This window comes from Thermothielavioides terrestris, chromosome 2 (assembly GCF_000226115.1).
Source record: "Thermothielavioides terrestris NRRL 8126 chromosome 2, complete sequence".
NCBI lineage: Eukaryota > Fungi > Ascomycota > Sordariomycetes > Sordariales > Chaetomiaceae > Thermothielavioides > Thermothielavioides terrestris.
In genome coordinates this window covers 3,756,406-3,771,284 of record NC_016458.1, presented here as the reverse complement: position 1 = coordinate 3,771,284, position 14,879 = coordinate 3,756,406, and the positions used below count along the sequence as shown (strand labels likewise).

Below are 14,879 nucleotides of genomic sequence, written 5' to 3'. Positions count from 1 at the left end.
GCGATCTGCGTGGCCCGAGAGAGAAACAAGCCGTTGTGAACCCGGACCATGAGGTCATCAACCCCGCCATGGGCTTAGGACGGTGACCCTCAGGGTTTGAAAAGCTCTCCTGATCAGTTCGGCCCATGGCACCAATGATGCGGTATTTCGCCGCACGTTGGCTCGGTAGGCCAACCCGAACTATTTCTGCCGCGCGCCATGAAGCGGTCAGCCCTGCCTCCGCAGATGGCGAATGAAAGAACAGCCCGAGGCGACTCAAGAGTTGCAGACGGTACATACGGAACACTGTGGAACGGGTGCATGCAAAAACTGAAAGCCGCTACTGGTGTACGGTTACGACGAGGAACTGGCAGGGTTCAGTAATGCCCGTATGAATTTTCCGCCACCGCGCACCAAATCGGGCAAGGCTTCGCTGCCATTGGTTACAGTGTAAGGTATTCCGTAGAGTTCTGAAAACGGCGAGTGGGGAGTTTTCCTCACAAAGACGAGAGACACACTGGGGATGCTCAGTTGCGAAGAAGCTCTGAGTGCGGAATATTGGAGGTCTCATTCCTATTCAAACTTCCTATAACATACGCCGCTTCCTCCTTGCTGCGAATGTCAAGAGTACGAATCTGAAGGAGATCTGGCGGGTGAGACAATAGAACGCCGTGCCTCTCACCCCAGCCTGACGCGGCCTGTTCGCTTCGGGCGTTGGTGGTCCACCCAGCACCGATTGCATCGTTGAGCGCAGCATCCCGCCGAATTGCGCGATGGCTGCGTCTGTTGCACAGCCATCGCGCATTGGAACAGGTTCTGTGCTGGTGGGTGAGCCGTCCAGCATGTTTGCAGAAGGAAATCATCAGTTAGACACCTGAAGTTACCCTCCAGGTAGGGACCAAGTTGACGGACATGTCGGGCACCTGCGCTCAATTGCGCGGCAACCCAGGCAGTGAGCACTGGTCGCCCGCCGGACTGCGGAGTACCTTAGTGTAGCTCTGTGCTGTTCACTAAGGTACTGGGCACTTAGGTGTGTACGGATCCGCATGCTGATCGGAGTGAACTCGTTGCACAGTAGGTTGCTCCCAATGTCGCAACTTTTCACCGCCAACGAAAAGCATCCGGCCATCCTGGAAGCTCTCCGACCTCCCGTGAGGTAGGCTCGTTTCCAGTTTGCAAGCTGGGCCCCGTTTTTTGGTGCTGTGTGCACCCACAGCGCTGGTTACGACAAGCGCACCACTTGCTAAGAACAGTACGTTCCTACCCTGCAAGGGGTGTAGCGCCGTGCGGGTTGGAGACCTTTTGCAGGGATTCCAGGTTCGCACCCTGAGTCTGCGGTTGTCCAAGCAGTTCAGCAGAGCCGCCCACTCGCTGCCCAGGCTGCTTCCCTCGCCTCGCCGATCCAGCTCCACCTTGCCGTCGAAAGCGTAGAGGCGTTCTCTCCGGCTTTCTTCTTCCACCGCCTTGTCCCATCTCGCAGTACGAGAACCGTGCAGCCCACTGCCCGGCAGACTCGGGTAAACCCCCTCGTTCACCATCCCAACCCGACGCTCGCTGGTTTTTTTTTTTTTTATTATTATTATCTTGTTCGGTTTCGACGCAACGTTCTGTCGCTGCCGCCTCCGCCGCTGCCGCTCGTTACCGCGCATAATCGTAGTGCACCTGCTGAGTGCGACCCTGCAACCCGCATCCAACCACCCGCGACTTCCGTACACTCGTACACTCGGTTGGAGTACCTGGAGCATCGGTCCGTGAGACGGCCCCAAGTGCGCAGACTGGAGGCGCCAGGCGCATGCATGAGGGCAACCTACCTTCCGACCGGACCAGCAGTTCCAATACTGGCAAGCAAATCTCCACGAGCACAAACCGCGCACCACCACTCCCCCCAGCCTGGAGCGCGGCGACGCCACCTCTTTGACTCTCTCGCGGGCGACGCCGTTCTCCTGACCGCCCGCCATGGCGGCCGTCGGCTCTCACCCGTCCTCCACGCCGGCCTCGCCCAGCAGTCCCCCGCGTCGGAAGCCCGCGCCTTCGCTTCACGGCCTCTCGCCCATTGAGCGATATGACTGGGGGGAGAGCGCAAGACCGCTGCCCGGCGTTCCCATGTCCGACTCGCCGAGGCTACGGCAGTCTCCCGTGTCCCCCGTCAAGGTCAATTTCCAGCCCGATGGCTGGGCCCAGCCCTCCACCGGGAACATCGAGACGCACCTCCCGTATGGCGCCCCTGCCCCCGTCCCCGTCTCCACCTTCGACCGAGCGCTGCCCAAGACGCCCGACGCTCCGACCCCTCCGCCGCACACGCCTCTAACCCAGCCGGACCACGGCTATCAACAAGACGCAGTCCCAGATGCCTTGGGCCTGCACTCTGCCTCCGGTGGCGCCGATCACTCGCTTCCGCCGGAAGCCGCCGCCGTCCTGAGCTCAGATCTCGAGCAATTGAGCATGAGCGACGAGTCCGCACAAGAGTCCGCCAAGGAAGGGGCGAACCGGAACAGTCGAGAGTCGGATGCGTCCGCCAGCACCTCGCGGCAGCAAATGTCTGCCGAGTCATCCGCCACGACGAGTGCGAGTTCGGTGTCTGGCATCCTAGATATCACGGACAACCAAGACAACTCGGCCGACGCGTCCACCAAGAGCTCCATCATCGACGACGGCGCGATCCAGCCGGAGCCCGTGCCCCCGCTGCAATACCACCACTCGGCCTTCCTCCCTCGCCCTGCCACCGTGGCCGTGGAGCAGGACCCGAGAGCTCAGTCGAACCCCAATCTCGCCGAGGCTGCCGGGAGCATCAACCGCCATCTGACACCGACCACCAACTACATGAGGAGGAGCTCCCTGCCGCGTCCTCAGTCGGCGTATTCGGCGTATTCCGACTCGGGGCCCCGGGGACGCTCGCCCGCCTTCTTGGGCGGCGCCCAAGCCCGGGCGCCCTCTGCCCACTCGAGAAAATCGCCCGAGACGCGGCCATCGTCATTTGCCGAATTGCTCAACGTCCCGTACCCGCAGCCGGCGCCGGCACCCATCACCTTCGACAACTCGCAGCTGCGATCTGTCGTGGGAAACAATGCGTCTCTGCTCAGCGCCGAGAAGACGCTGGAGATGTACAGGCAGAACGTCAAGAAGACGAACGACTTTTCCATCCTGTACTCCTTCGCCGTCTTCCTCATTGCCACCGCCCAGGAGCAAGGCCTGGATCCCCAGGGTTCCAAGAGGACTAAGAGCCACAAGCCTGCCTCGGGGGAGGGTTCCGCTTCATCGCCGCACGACTTGGTTCGCGAAGCGCGCGCCATCCTGCAGAGGCTGTCCAACAACGGCTACCCCTTTGCGCAGTACTACCTTGCCGACGGCTACGCGTCTGGCCTGTTCAGCAAGGGCAAAGAGGACTACAATTCTGCGTTTCCGCTGTTCGTCCTCGCCGCCAAGCACGGCCACGCAGAGTCGGCATACCGCACTGCGCTGTGCTACGAGTTCGGCTGGGGTTGCCGTAAAGACCCTGCCAAGGCGGTGCAGTTCCTTCGCACGGCAGCCTCCAAGCGGCACCCGGGAGCCATGACGAGGCTCGGGAAGGCGTGCTTGTCGGGCGACCTGGGCGAGAAACGGTACAAGGAGGGTATCAAGTGGCTCAAGCTGGCGGCGGAAGCCGCTGACACGATCTATAACGCCGCCCCGTACCATCTCGGCTGCCTGTACGAAACGGGCTATGGCGATGATGTCTTCCTGGACGAGAGTTACGCCGCCGAGCTCTTCACCCAAGCTGCCGACCTGGGACATCCCGAGGCCAACTTCAGGATGGGTGACGCGTACGAACACGGCAAGCTGAACTGCCCGAGGGACCCGGCCTTGAGCGTGCATTTCTACACGGGTGCTGCAGAACGCGGTCACGCCGCTGCCATGATGGGGCTTTGCGCTTGGTATATGGTCGGTGCGGAACCCATTCTGGAAAAGGATGAAGAGGAAGCATATGAATGGGCGCGAAGGTCGGCAGAACTTGGTCAGTCCCCCGCCCTCTCCCCCCCCTCAACCCCAAAACTCCGTAAATGCCCCACCTCCCGTCTCAGTTCCGCTAACTCAATGAGCGTTTGCTCTGTTGCCATCAGGCTATGTCAAGGCGCAATACGCAGTCGGATACTTCACGGAGATGGGCATTGGATGCCGACGAGATATCCTGGAAGCCAATGTGTGGTACGTCAAGGCTGCCGACGCGGGCGACGAGCGCGCAAAGCAACGCCTTGCCGTCATCCACGCTACCATCAGCGGCGGGACCCCGATGGACGTTGCGCCGCCTCGGAATGCTAAGGTCAGGAAGAGCGGCGGTGAGGGCGATTCTAAAGACTGCATCGTAATGTGAGGAGGGTGCAGTTTGTGGATCGAAAGAGGATTTCCCGAGGTACAAAGATGGAATGTTTTGGAATCGCTCCCCGCTGTTTAGGGGATGGGGTAATGGTATAATACGACGCCATGTCACGCTCACGGTCCGGAGTGTTCATTTCGAGGATCTCCCTTGTTCCTGGACGATCGGGTCGGGGTCAGGTTCGATGTCATCAGCGGCAGGCATTTGCTTCTTTCCTTCCTGCCTTGCCGCTCTCGAGAGCGAGTTTTTGGATTAAGCCCCCCTCCCCCGTGGTATTCGACTTCGACGGCCCATCAGCTGGACTTCTCGGCCTCCAACCACATCTCGAGACCTGACCGGCTTTTCCTTCCCGATTTCGTCTTCGACCAAGAATGGAGGGCGGGCGAGGAGCCAGGTTTGAACACACAGCAGAACGTTTTCCTTCTTTCGGCTCCGAAACACGTGTCTGGGAGCACGCTCGAACTTGCACATTCTGCATTGGACCGGCCACATTCGATCGAGGCTGGAAAAAGGAGACGGCAAGAGAAGGACCAAGACAACGGGGGAGGGAAGGCCTCCGCGCCTCTCTTTTCCTTTTTTTTTTTTTTTTTTTCCCTCCATTTTCGCTTCTATTCAGAGCGGCAAGACCTTCCTTTTTTTTGTGCACCTCCGGCGTCAGGCGTGTTGGCTTGTTTGAAGATCGTTCACAAAGGAGCGAGCCACCCCGAATGGGGGTCGAGGTGGTGTGATGGTGACTCGGGGCGAGGGGGAAGAGGACGAGGCGTGTACATACCGAAGGGAAATCGCATAATTATGGTGAAATTTCTTTTTTGCGTGCTTGCGGGCTGGAGAGCGTTGGATGGGGAGCTTGTTGACGGGCATTTTTCCGCATGGTGATGTTTCATTGCTTTCTAGGAGGACAGCGAGTTCTTGTGTTGCGGCCGCCGCGACGTGCCATAGCCTGTCGGATTCTAATACAGCGAGAAAGTGTGTATATATGCATACATTACCTTATATACACACGGTGTTTGAGAGAAATAGGTAGAGCCGACAGGTTTAGAGAGACCCAACAGTACCCCCCATCCAAAACAAACGGAGCCGCAATAACGCCATGCTCACATATATGGTACAGGAAAACCCTTAACTAAGTCCTATCTATGTCATCAAAACTTTATCCAACCTTCCCTCTCGGTTCCAGAGTTTGAACGTTTGGCGAATTTATAAACTCCTCAACTTCCCTGTCGACCAAGCAGCCACCAGGGAACTCAGCGCGCCAATGACCATGCACACAGCGATCGCGTTCGGGCCCGAAGTGTCGCTGTGCTCGCTGGGGTGCGCCTCGGTGGCCAACTCGGGGCTCTTGCCGGGCTCGAGCAGGGCAAACACGACGCCGCTGACCATGGTGCTGAGGAACTGCGGGATCGTGACGTAGATGTTGAGGATGCCGAAGTAGATGCCGCTCAGCTCGCCCGTCGAGCTGCTACCGCCCCCAGCAGCCTCGAGCGGACTGCCGTGCTCGAGCCTCAGCAGCTCGATGCTCGAGTCGTTGGACAGACGTCGGTAGGGCACGGCGCCGTTTGGCCCGGCACCTGCTGCTGATGATGATGGATCAGAGGACCCGCTCAGCTTGTTGACTTCGATGCCGAGGAAGGTCACGGGGGCCCATTGCGCGATGCACCAAGGGATGCCGCACAGGGCGACGATGGCGGTGGCGAAGCGGAACGAGGTGGCGAACGGGGTGCAGAACATGGCGATGGAAAAGAGCAGGTTGCTCGCAATCCAGGCGGGAAGCAGATCTGGCTTGTACTTGTTGAACGCCTCGATCAGCGGGGCGAGGCTGCGGGGCGGACGGTGAGTGAAGGTTTCGTCCTCGGGGGCCCGGATCAAGGCCGGGAGAATCCAGGCGCTGAGGAAGGACATGGTCGAGTATGCGGTCAATGCCATGCTTCCAATGCGGCCGATGTCACCGAGGGCATCTTTCGAGTTCCTGGCGTCGGCGGGCACCTCATAGCGGAAGTACGTCTCGCCGACCCAGGTGCTGCTGTAGATGATGAAGGGGAACCAGCCGATCCACGACCAGAACACAGCATTGCAGATGCCGCGGACGCGCGGGGGCAGGGTCAACAGGGTGGACCAGATCTGGCGGACAACCTTGAAGCGACCCTGGGCCCGGCGAGGATCGTGTCGCACGGAGAGCAGGATGCGCTCGGTCACAGCCCAGCAGGTGATGCCCGAGGTGAGCAACATGCCCAGGGCTGCGATGATGGTGAGCTGCTTAAACTGGCTGTCGCCGAGCCTGGGACCAAACAGCTGGACGAGGTCCACAGCTCCCATAGCATAACCGACTATATGGCCAAGGGAGTTCATGCGGCTTACTTTGAGAGGGGTCAGGACCACGAGCAGAGAACCGCGAACGGAGACGAGGGCACTCACACCACGCAGCCCCTGTCTGCTGCTTCTGGATCGGCAGAGTATCTACAACTAGGCTCCTCGAGCAGGACATGACTGGAGGACGGAGCCCGTGAGCGACGAACGAAGCGAGGTGCACGGAGACAGCTTTGTAACAAGTTGGTAGCTTACCTGCGTTGATGGCGAAGTCCACGACGTAGAGGGACAGGACAGCGAGCGCAATAGTAGACGCTCTGACGGCATGGGGGTCCGACACAAAATACGCAACGATCTCCTTGGTAAAGCCCAGGGTTACGAGGCTGCAGGCCACGACGAGGGACCCGATGGCAATAATGGGCCGTCGTCTGCCCCACCTCGACGTCGACTGGTCGGCAATGACCCCTATGATGGGCTGTACGATCAAACCGGATAATGGACCGGCGACCCAGACCATCGATGTCTGACCTTTCGTCAGTCCGAGAGAGAGAAGGTACGGCGTGCAGTCTGCGCAAAAGGGACCGGCTGGTTAGCTAGCGTAATGGAGCATGCGGGACAGCTTGAAAAGGGGGGTATGCTTAGCCATACAGGTCATCTCAACGCCCCAGGTGAAGCTGCAGTAACATCGTTAGCAAACAAGATGCTTCTTGGCAGAGAAATGCACGTGTGGACCGACGTGATGCCAATTGAGACGCAGGTGAGCAGCACCATGCGCATCGTCTCGGAGCGACCCGCGACCCGCGGCTGGCCGGCCCACGTCGACATGGTCACTACCTCGTGCGCGCCGCCGCCGACGCCGCCGCCGTTGAACTAGCAATCCCAATCGTCTGAGTTCCAGCCCACGTCCCTCCCGGCTGTCTGCTGGGGCCGGCTATCGGCGTTCCCGATCCTGCTACCCGATGCTTCCCGGTGTGCGTTCAGTCGACCGGCTGCGCGTGCCTTCGGCGAAGCTTGCCTTCCGCGAAGCTGTCACAGGATGAAGTGACGCTCGAATGCCGTGGGGTCGAGTGCAGTTTGACGCTTTAATCGTCTATCAAAAGACGAGAGAATTGTCAGCACACACACCTGAGCTTGGCTGGCAAGAACCTGAGAGTCGCGATGGTTACCAAGGCATCGACTAATAGCACCCGCTCAGACAGCAACATCACACAGCATCGAGCCCAGAGCGCGGCAAACGCAGATCGATTCGGTTTCACGACACTCGGGTGCGCGCAGCTAACTGTACGAGAGTACCCGGCTGTTGCGGTTAGCGATTGCGGCTGCAGCCTGCGATTGATTCCCCCTGCCTCTTCCTCGTCGCGCGATCCAGGTCCACAGCAGTCGCGCGGCCTGCGGCTCGACTTGACTGACAAAGGCAAAACAAACGAGCGACGTAAAATACAAGCGGAATTGGCGGAAGGGATGTTCGCCGCCCTTTGGGAGAAGAAAGAAACAGAAAAAAGGGGAGCGAGAGGGAGGTGCTGCGGCGTCGAGAAGAAGGCTGACAGGAATCCGATATGCGCCCATCACTTTCCTCGTGTACGGAATAGGTGCAGGCATGCAGCATGGTAGTGGATCCTTTTTTGTTAGACCAAGCAATCACACTGCCACCTGGACGCCAAGCACGCAGAGAGAGCTACGAGGACCCACTGGCAAAAGGGGCACTGTGACGTAGTGTAGTTACTGCGAGCCAGCCCCGAACTTTCAATCTGGGGTTAGGGAACAATATGTCGACTACTGTTGCGCTCCGTTCCGCTTAACTGACGACACAGTAACTTTACCGGTGAGCCGAGGGCTGGTGGGGAGAGCAGAGAGAGATCTACCGCAGTATCTTCGATAGTGTAAGGTACCTCGTCAGCCTTCCTACAAAAATGCCATATTTACTCCGTACAAGGCTCCAAACTACAAGGCTCCAGATGTGGTATGTGTCACAGCCCGATGACTACCAGGAAAATAGCTCGTCTACCACTAAATCATGGAAAGATCAGACGAAGGGTCCAACTATCTGTGTATTCCGTACAAAGGTACATGCCATGAGTTACGCTAGCAGCAACCTTGTTGGTCGCAACCCCACCACGGCGAAGGAGGGGCACCACTGACAGCACTCCGATTGAGGAACGTGGGCCGCCCGAGACACCAAAAAATCGAGGTCTGACTCCAATGTTTTAACTACGGTACCTTAGTCAATTATAACCCACTCCCTCCGTTGTTCCGCACATCAACCCCCGTCCTCTCAGCATACAAGAGACCTGGAGACCTGCCCCGCGCCAATTGGACGGGCAAGAGCGGCTGCTGTTCGACAAAGTACAGAAGTACGTACGTCGGAGGGCCCCTCATCCGCGCCCAATTCCTCCCAGCGACCGACCCCGCCCAAACGCGCTCCGGGCGCCTGCCGTGTCCTAATAATACAACCGTATAAGCGAATGGATTCCTGGTGACTGACAGTGTCGACTTAGGAACGCCTCCTCCTGCAGTCGTCTTGCGCAATACCCGCGCCGTCCCACCCTGACGGCCGGTCCTCCGTGTCATCTCTGCCGCCGCTATGGATCTCGTCAACCAGTTAGTGACGCCCTCCCCCGCCGATATACCTATGCGCCTGTCCCGTCCCTCCTCGGGCACCACTCGCCCTTGCCCCTCCCCTCCTTTCCCCCGGCAGCCGTGACTCGCCACGCCCCAAGATCGCCATGGCTCAAGAGCTGATCCGCCTGGAAAGCCTAGAAGGCCGACTGCTCTTCGCAGTCCCCAAGAGTGCGTTTTCTTTCCTTCGCCCACAACCACCTCCGTTGGAGCTTGACACTGGCGGCTCCCGGCTCCCGTCTCCCGGCCCCGGGCTCCCCCACTCCGGCTGACCCCTTATCTCTCCCAGAGGGCCGCCTCCTGCAAGCGAGCTTGAACCTCCTCGAGGGGGCCGACATTCAGTTCAAGCGTGAGAACCGGCTCGACATCGCGCTGGTGAAGAACCTGCCCATCGCGCTCGTGTTCCTCCCCGCCGCCGACATCCCTACCTTCGTCGGCGAGGGCCGCGTCGACCTGGGCATCACGGGCCACGACCAGGTGCAGGAGCACGACGCCGGCGTGCGCGCGCTCGCCCGAGCCCGCCGCATGAGCAACGAGTGGGACACCAACGCGGCCCCCGCCAACGGCAAGCCCCAGGGCTGCGAGATCGTCATGGACCTCGGCTTCGGCGTCTGCCGCCTGCAGGTCCAGGTGCCCGCCAAGGGCGAGTACCAGCAGAGCAGGGACCTGATCGGCAAGAACATCGGCACCAGCTTCGTGCACCTGGCGCGCGAGTACTTTGCCCGGCTGGAGCTGGAGCAGGACGGCGTGACGGACCCGGCCCTGGCCGAGGGGAGGAAGCTGCGGACCAAGATCATCGAGCTCAGCGGGAGCGTCGAGGCGGCGTGCGCGCTGGGCGTGGCGGACGGTATTGTTGACTTGGTCGGTGAGTGAACAACATCAGACCTTCCCCCCCCCCCCCCCTTTCTCACCCCGGGGCTGACTGACCCCTCCCCCCTCCCTCCCCCGCCCAGAATCCGGCGAGACAATGAAGGCGGCCGGGCTCAAGGCGATCGACACGGTGACCGAGACGTCGGCGATCCTGATCAAGTCCAAGGCGCCCAGCAACCCGGCGCTGGTCGACCTGATCGCGGCGCGCATCGGCGGCGTCATCACGGCCCAGAAGTACGTGCTCTGCCAGTACAACGTGCCGCGGGAGAGGCTGCCCGAGGCCACCAAGATCACGCCCGGCAAGCGCGCCGCCACCGTCATGTCGCTCGACGAGGAGGGCTGGGTCGCCGTCAGCGCCATGGTGGAGAAGAAGCAAGTCGCCACCGTCATGGACGAGCTCGTCACCGTCGGCGCGACCGATGTCTTGGTGCTGGACATCCACAATACCCGGAGTACCTAGGTAGCTGGTCGGGGAGGGTGAGGACGGGTTGGAAGAGAGGGCTTGGTTAGGATAGAGAAAATTCAGCAAGGGAGTTAGTTGGTGACTTCCTTTTAAGAAGCATTCCGTCGGCGAACGCTTTTACCGCATGATCTCCAAGGCCGTTGTGGTGAGTGACCGGGCGTTCATATTCATATCCAGTATGTGTGTACAGTATCAGTCTTTGTGTGCATTCCTCCCCTCGAACCAGAGATAGGGGTATCAAAATCAGAGACGGAGCGGTGCTGTTCCTCCCCCCTGCTACCCACCCCCCTCCCCTTTACCCTTTCCCAAATGTCGCCCAATAAAAGAGAGAAAGGAAACCGGCGGCCCAAGGGCAGATCGGGAGTATGAGGAAAGAAAACCTCCAAGATGCCAGCGCGGCGACGACTCATATCTCAGGAGTCGCCGGACCACTCCAGCAACCATCACCTTGACGCGGCGAAAACCAAGCAGGGTAGCGCCAGGTCAAGCCTGATTAAGCATATAGATACATAGAAGACAAAAAAAGAAAAAAAATCAGTGGTATGTAATGCGGAGGGTGTGGTTCGGTGCTCCATCCCTGCACCGGTTAGTAGATCGGCCGGCCACCTTCCTCCCATTTGCGGTGCACAGCCTTCCGTTCGATCGCCTCCGGCGCCGGCTTGTTTGGAAAGTCCTCGAGCTCTCCTTTGACTTCCGGACCCCACGACACGCGGACGCTCTTGTGCCGGCGAGACGCCGAGCCGTCGCCGGCGCCGAGCCTGCTGGGTCCTATCCATTCCCAGGCCCTGCCAACCTCGCCGTTGCGGCCCTCACGCTGGCCCGTACGGACGTTGCTGTTTTGTTCGACGACGGCGCGCACGCGCTGCCACAGACGCTCCCGATCCGAGAGACTGTGCATCGAGCGCAGCACATCGTCGCGCAGGTTGGGAAGGAAGAGGAACGCATCTTCGTCGCCGGTTTCGAAGGCGACCTCCTTCTGGTTCGCGAGGCGCTCGAGGACCTCATCGACCAACGCGGGGATCTGCGCCGACAGCGCGCGGTTGCGGGTGTAGCGGCGGCGCCCGTAGAGAATGGACAGCAGCGACAGGATCAGTCCACCAATGCTGAGTCGATGTCGAGCCACTCCAAGCTTGACGGACCGCCGGAGCGCGCAGGAGTACGAAAGGCGAGCGAGAGAGGTGGACGATATGAGGGTGGTTGGAAAGCCAGCGGCACCTCCGGTTCTATGGGTTCGGCGATGGGTCTGGTTAGTCTCACGGTCAGAAACTGGTGCGAATGACGAAATGCGGAGGGATGGCCAAGAGGGTGATCCCACGCAGTAGGGAGGAATGACTTACTCTGGAGCTGCAGGTTCCTCCTGGCGCACTTCGACCTCATCTCTGGCCTTGATCTCTCCAATGGCCGCAACCCAAAGCTCGTCGAATTCCTCAGCGGCCATCCTCTTGCTGCGCTTCTTGCTAAGGATCTCCTTCAGCTCCTGTTCGTCGATAGCCGGACTGTCCAATGGCTCTCCCTCGGGCTCGAGCGGCTCGCCACACTCGTATTTGGCCCTCCGATCGCGCAGCTCCTCGACCGCCTTGTCGGCGACGGCCTGGACACGACGGGCCTTCTCGCCGTCGGGCTCGCAGGTAGGCGGCAGAGGGACAAGGCCGCCGAGCGAAAGCGGGTGTGGCTTCAGGATGAAGTCCGGTTCGCAGCGAGCTGTGAAGTCCTCGTAGCAGTACGCATGGGGAGGGCAAGGTTCGCATTGCGGCTCCAGAACGCCGTTTATCCAGTCGGGAACCTGGATGTTCTGCAGGTTCTGAATTTCGAGCTTCGCGCCGAGTTCTACAGCCCATTCTGGGAGCTGAATGTTGGCGGGAACGAGCTGAGTCGGCTCCCGCCCAAGGCCGCAATATCCCACCGCGATCTTCTCCTGCCTGTACCACGCTGCGTAGGCGACGAGGAGCGTTGTGAAGAGAACCCAGATTGGGGTGGACAGGCTCGAGCCCCGCTTGGAAGGCCGCGGGGCTCTCCGGGCAGCAGCGAGCTCTGGATGGGCTGCTTCCTCCTGATTGAGCGCCAGCTGCTCCTCCGGGGTGAACTCCTCACCGGGCTCTACCTCGGGTGTTTTCGACGGAGCGATTCGGCTGAGCGGCATCTCGATGCTGCGGGAGACGGTGGACGGCTCGTCGTCGTCGTTGAAGACGTGTTGCCCGTCGGTGCGTCGACGAGCAGTCGATGGCGCATGTTTTCGTACCGAATCCAGACCGGTCGTCTTCCGGCGGTTGGTGGGCGTCTTCAAAGGCGTGACGGGTGAATTGGCCCCGCTCTGAAAGGGGTTGTCGCTGGTGAACACGCCCGCGGTCTCGGGCGTGCGCTTGAAGAAGTCGTCTTCCTCTGCCGGCTCCAGCTTGGGCACTGGGGTCACGCGCCGATCGCGTCTGACAGATCGAGGCACTTCGGGTTCGCGATCTGTGTCGGTGTCGGAAGCGGGGGGTGGTTGGGCGCTGGCTGACCGAGACTGCCTCTTCCGGGGGCTCTCTCGGAGTGGCGCCGGCGCAGGCATTGAGGGCGCGCGATCAGGCTCTTCAGATTCGCGCTTCACCCTGGTGGTCTTCCTTGGCGAGCGAGACCGCCTCGCCGAAGGCGGTGGCGGCATGTGCTCGTCATTGAGGTCGGCACTCGTGGTGCTCTGGGAGTCGGCATCCACGATCCCCTTGCTCGACCGTTTCGCGCGGGCGCGAGTGGCTAGAATCTGCTTCGATTGCGGCAGGACATGTTCATTGAAGAGGTCTACCAACTGTGGTTTCTTGGCCTGCGACGGATATTGGATGTTGTGGGTGACGAGGATGGAACGCAGGCGAGGGACGGTCAGCGACCACGGGTCGAAGTCCGCTTGCAAATAGTCGACGCTCTCTGTGTCAGACATGATGGCGGAACGGTGGTCGAGGACCAACCCTGCAGACCGAATTGATGTGGTGCGATGCTGGGACCGAAGCGGGTCAGATATGGGTGAGAGCTCGGGGAGCCAAGAGACGGAGTGACGGAGTGGCCAGGTTGCTCAGTGCGCAATGCACGCTGAAGCTGAAGCTGCGAGGTGAAACAAGCTGCCGCCGATCGTCCTTCGTTCCGCAACAAAAGTGGCAGAACAGCGACACCGCTCCCTTGACCGAAATCGATAAGGGAAAAAAAAAAGTGTTGGCGGGGGGAAATGCGAGAGGGGAAAAAAGTTCTGTTGTTGATGCTCGAGTGGGTAAAAGCCAAGTCTACAAAACAAACCGGCTAGCCATGACGAAAGTGGAGTTGGCTTGTTGCCCTGGTGGCAACAGAGGCGAGGCTCGCTTACAAGTATGAGCGACTTGCAACTAACGAAGTAGGCAAGCCACCTGTGGCGCTCGCTGGGGTGCGCCACGGCCAATCCTGGGCCGTCCCATTTCACAAGACAGCGTTGGTGGATTCTTGGATGCAGGCAAGTCATCCCGTTTTTTTCAATTTTGTCAGCACTCCAAGTATCACCCGAAGTGGGGACTCCACTTGTATACTAAGATGATTCTCAAGACCGGCCTTCGCTCCCACCGACAACTTTAACCAGTATGGGTCACAGCCATTGGCTGCCAATGAACGCAATTGAAGCTAACAAGATACCTGGTATTTGAAATGAAAGACAACAGGCCTGCGGACTACTTTGTGTGAACTGTAGGGACAGATATCATCGTGCGGGAACCAGAGCAATGAGATGCCCAATGTGTCCTTGGCTGCGTGTTTACAATCCAACACAGGTGTAGCCGGGCTGTCTCATTAGTGTACAGCAACAACAACATGGGTCAGCAAACCCGAGGGCAGTGAAATTACCACTCGCCTTCGGGTAGTGGTGAGTAAAGCCAAGCCTGTTCGTGATAACCAAGCCTTCTTATAGAAACAAACAAGTTGCAGACGCCAAACCTACCGTGGGATATACCTCACGCCGTGTAGATGGGATCGATGAAGACCATGGTGGATGACGCGGCATCTCTGAGAACAGATTGCTTGGTCCATCTGCACTAACCTTGAGATATTACTAGCTCGCCACCCGCGCATTGAACGGGCTTCCTATGGTAGGGGCCAAGAGCCATTCTGCACTCAGTCCTCCTTTTCTTCTTGTGCATCATCATTTCTATTATCCCCTGGGTATTTCCAACTCGTCCACTAATCCACCCATCTCGGTACCACCTTCATGCACAGACCTTTGTGCTTGCTCCAAGCTTCCAGCCCTGCTATACACAGCAAGTGTCCAAGATGGTGTTGACAGGTAGTAAAAGACGCAGAGGTGCAAAT

At 59.5% G+C, this 14,879-nt stretch overlaps 4 protein-coding genes across 4 annotated transcripts; 2 read left to right on the top strand and 2 right to left on the bottom strand.

Moving 5' to 3' along the window:
* Positions 1 to 1,462: 1,462 nt before the first annotated feature.
* Positions 1,463 to 4,472, top strand: THITE_2077266 (uncharacterized protein). The gene is made up of 2 exons (XM_003652133.1): positions 1,463 to 3,970; positions 4,077 to 4,472. Exons 1-2 carry the CDS (start codon positions 1,936 to 1,938, stop codon positions 4,325 to 4,327), a joined length of 2,286 nt encoding a protein of 761 aa, XP_003652181.1. The 5' UTR covers positions 1,463 to 1,935; the 3' UTR covers positions 4,328 to 4,472.
* An 808-nt stretch (positions 4,473 to 5,280) lies between these two features.
* Positions 5,281 to 8,240, bottom strand: THITE_133054 (uncharacterized protein; the record flags this gene model as incomplete). The annotated part of the gene is made up of 5 exons (XM_003652132.1): positions 5,281 to 6,684; positions 6,890 to 7,201; positions 7,283 to 7,308; positions 7,378 to 7,438; positions 8,228 to 8,240. The coding sequence occupies 5 exons, from the start codon at positions 8,238 to 8,240 to the stop codon at positions 5,528 to 5,530; spliced, it is 1,569 nt and encodes a 522-aa protein (XP_003652180.1). The 3' UTR covers positions 5,281 to 5,527.
* A 997-nt stretch (positions 8,241 to 9,237) lies between these two features.
* THITE_2113355 (uncharacterized protein) lies at positions 9,238 to 10,855 on the top strand. The gene is made up of 3 exons (XM_003652131.1): positions 9,238 to 9,421; positions 9,540 to 10,115; positions 10,204 to 10,855. Exons 1-3 carry the CDS (start codon positions 9,358 to 9,360, stop codon positions 10,578 to 10,580), a joined length of 1,017 nt encoding a protein of 338 aa, XP_003652179.1. The 5' UTR covers positions 9,238 to 9,357; the 3' UTR covers positions 10,581 to 10,855.
* A 226-nt stretch (positions 10,856 to 11,081) lies between these two features.
* Positions 11,082 to 13,813, bottom strand: THITE_2113354 (uncharacterized protein). Its single transcript, XM_003652130.1, has 2 exons — positions 11,921 to 13,813; positions 11,082 to 11,806 (listed from the first exon to the last, which is right to left on the bottom strand). The coding sequence occupies exons 1-2, from the start codon at positions 13,492 to 13,494 to the stop codon at positions 11,170 to 11,172; spliced, it is 2,211 nt and encodes a 736-aa protein (XP_003652178.1). The 5' UTR covers positions 13,495 to 13,813; the 3' UTR covers positions 11,082 to 11,169.
* Between the last annotated feature and the right edge of the window lie 1,066 nt (positions 13,814 to 14,879).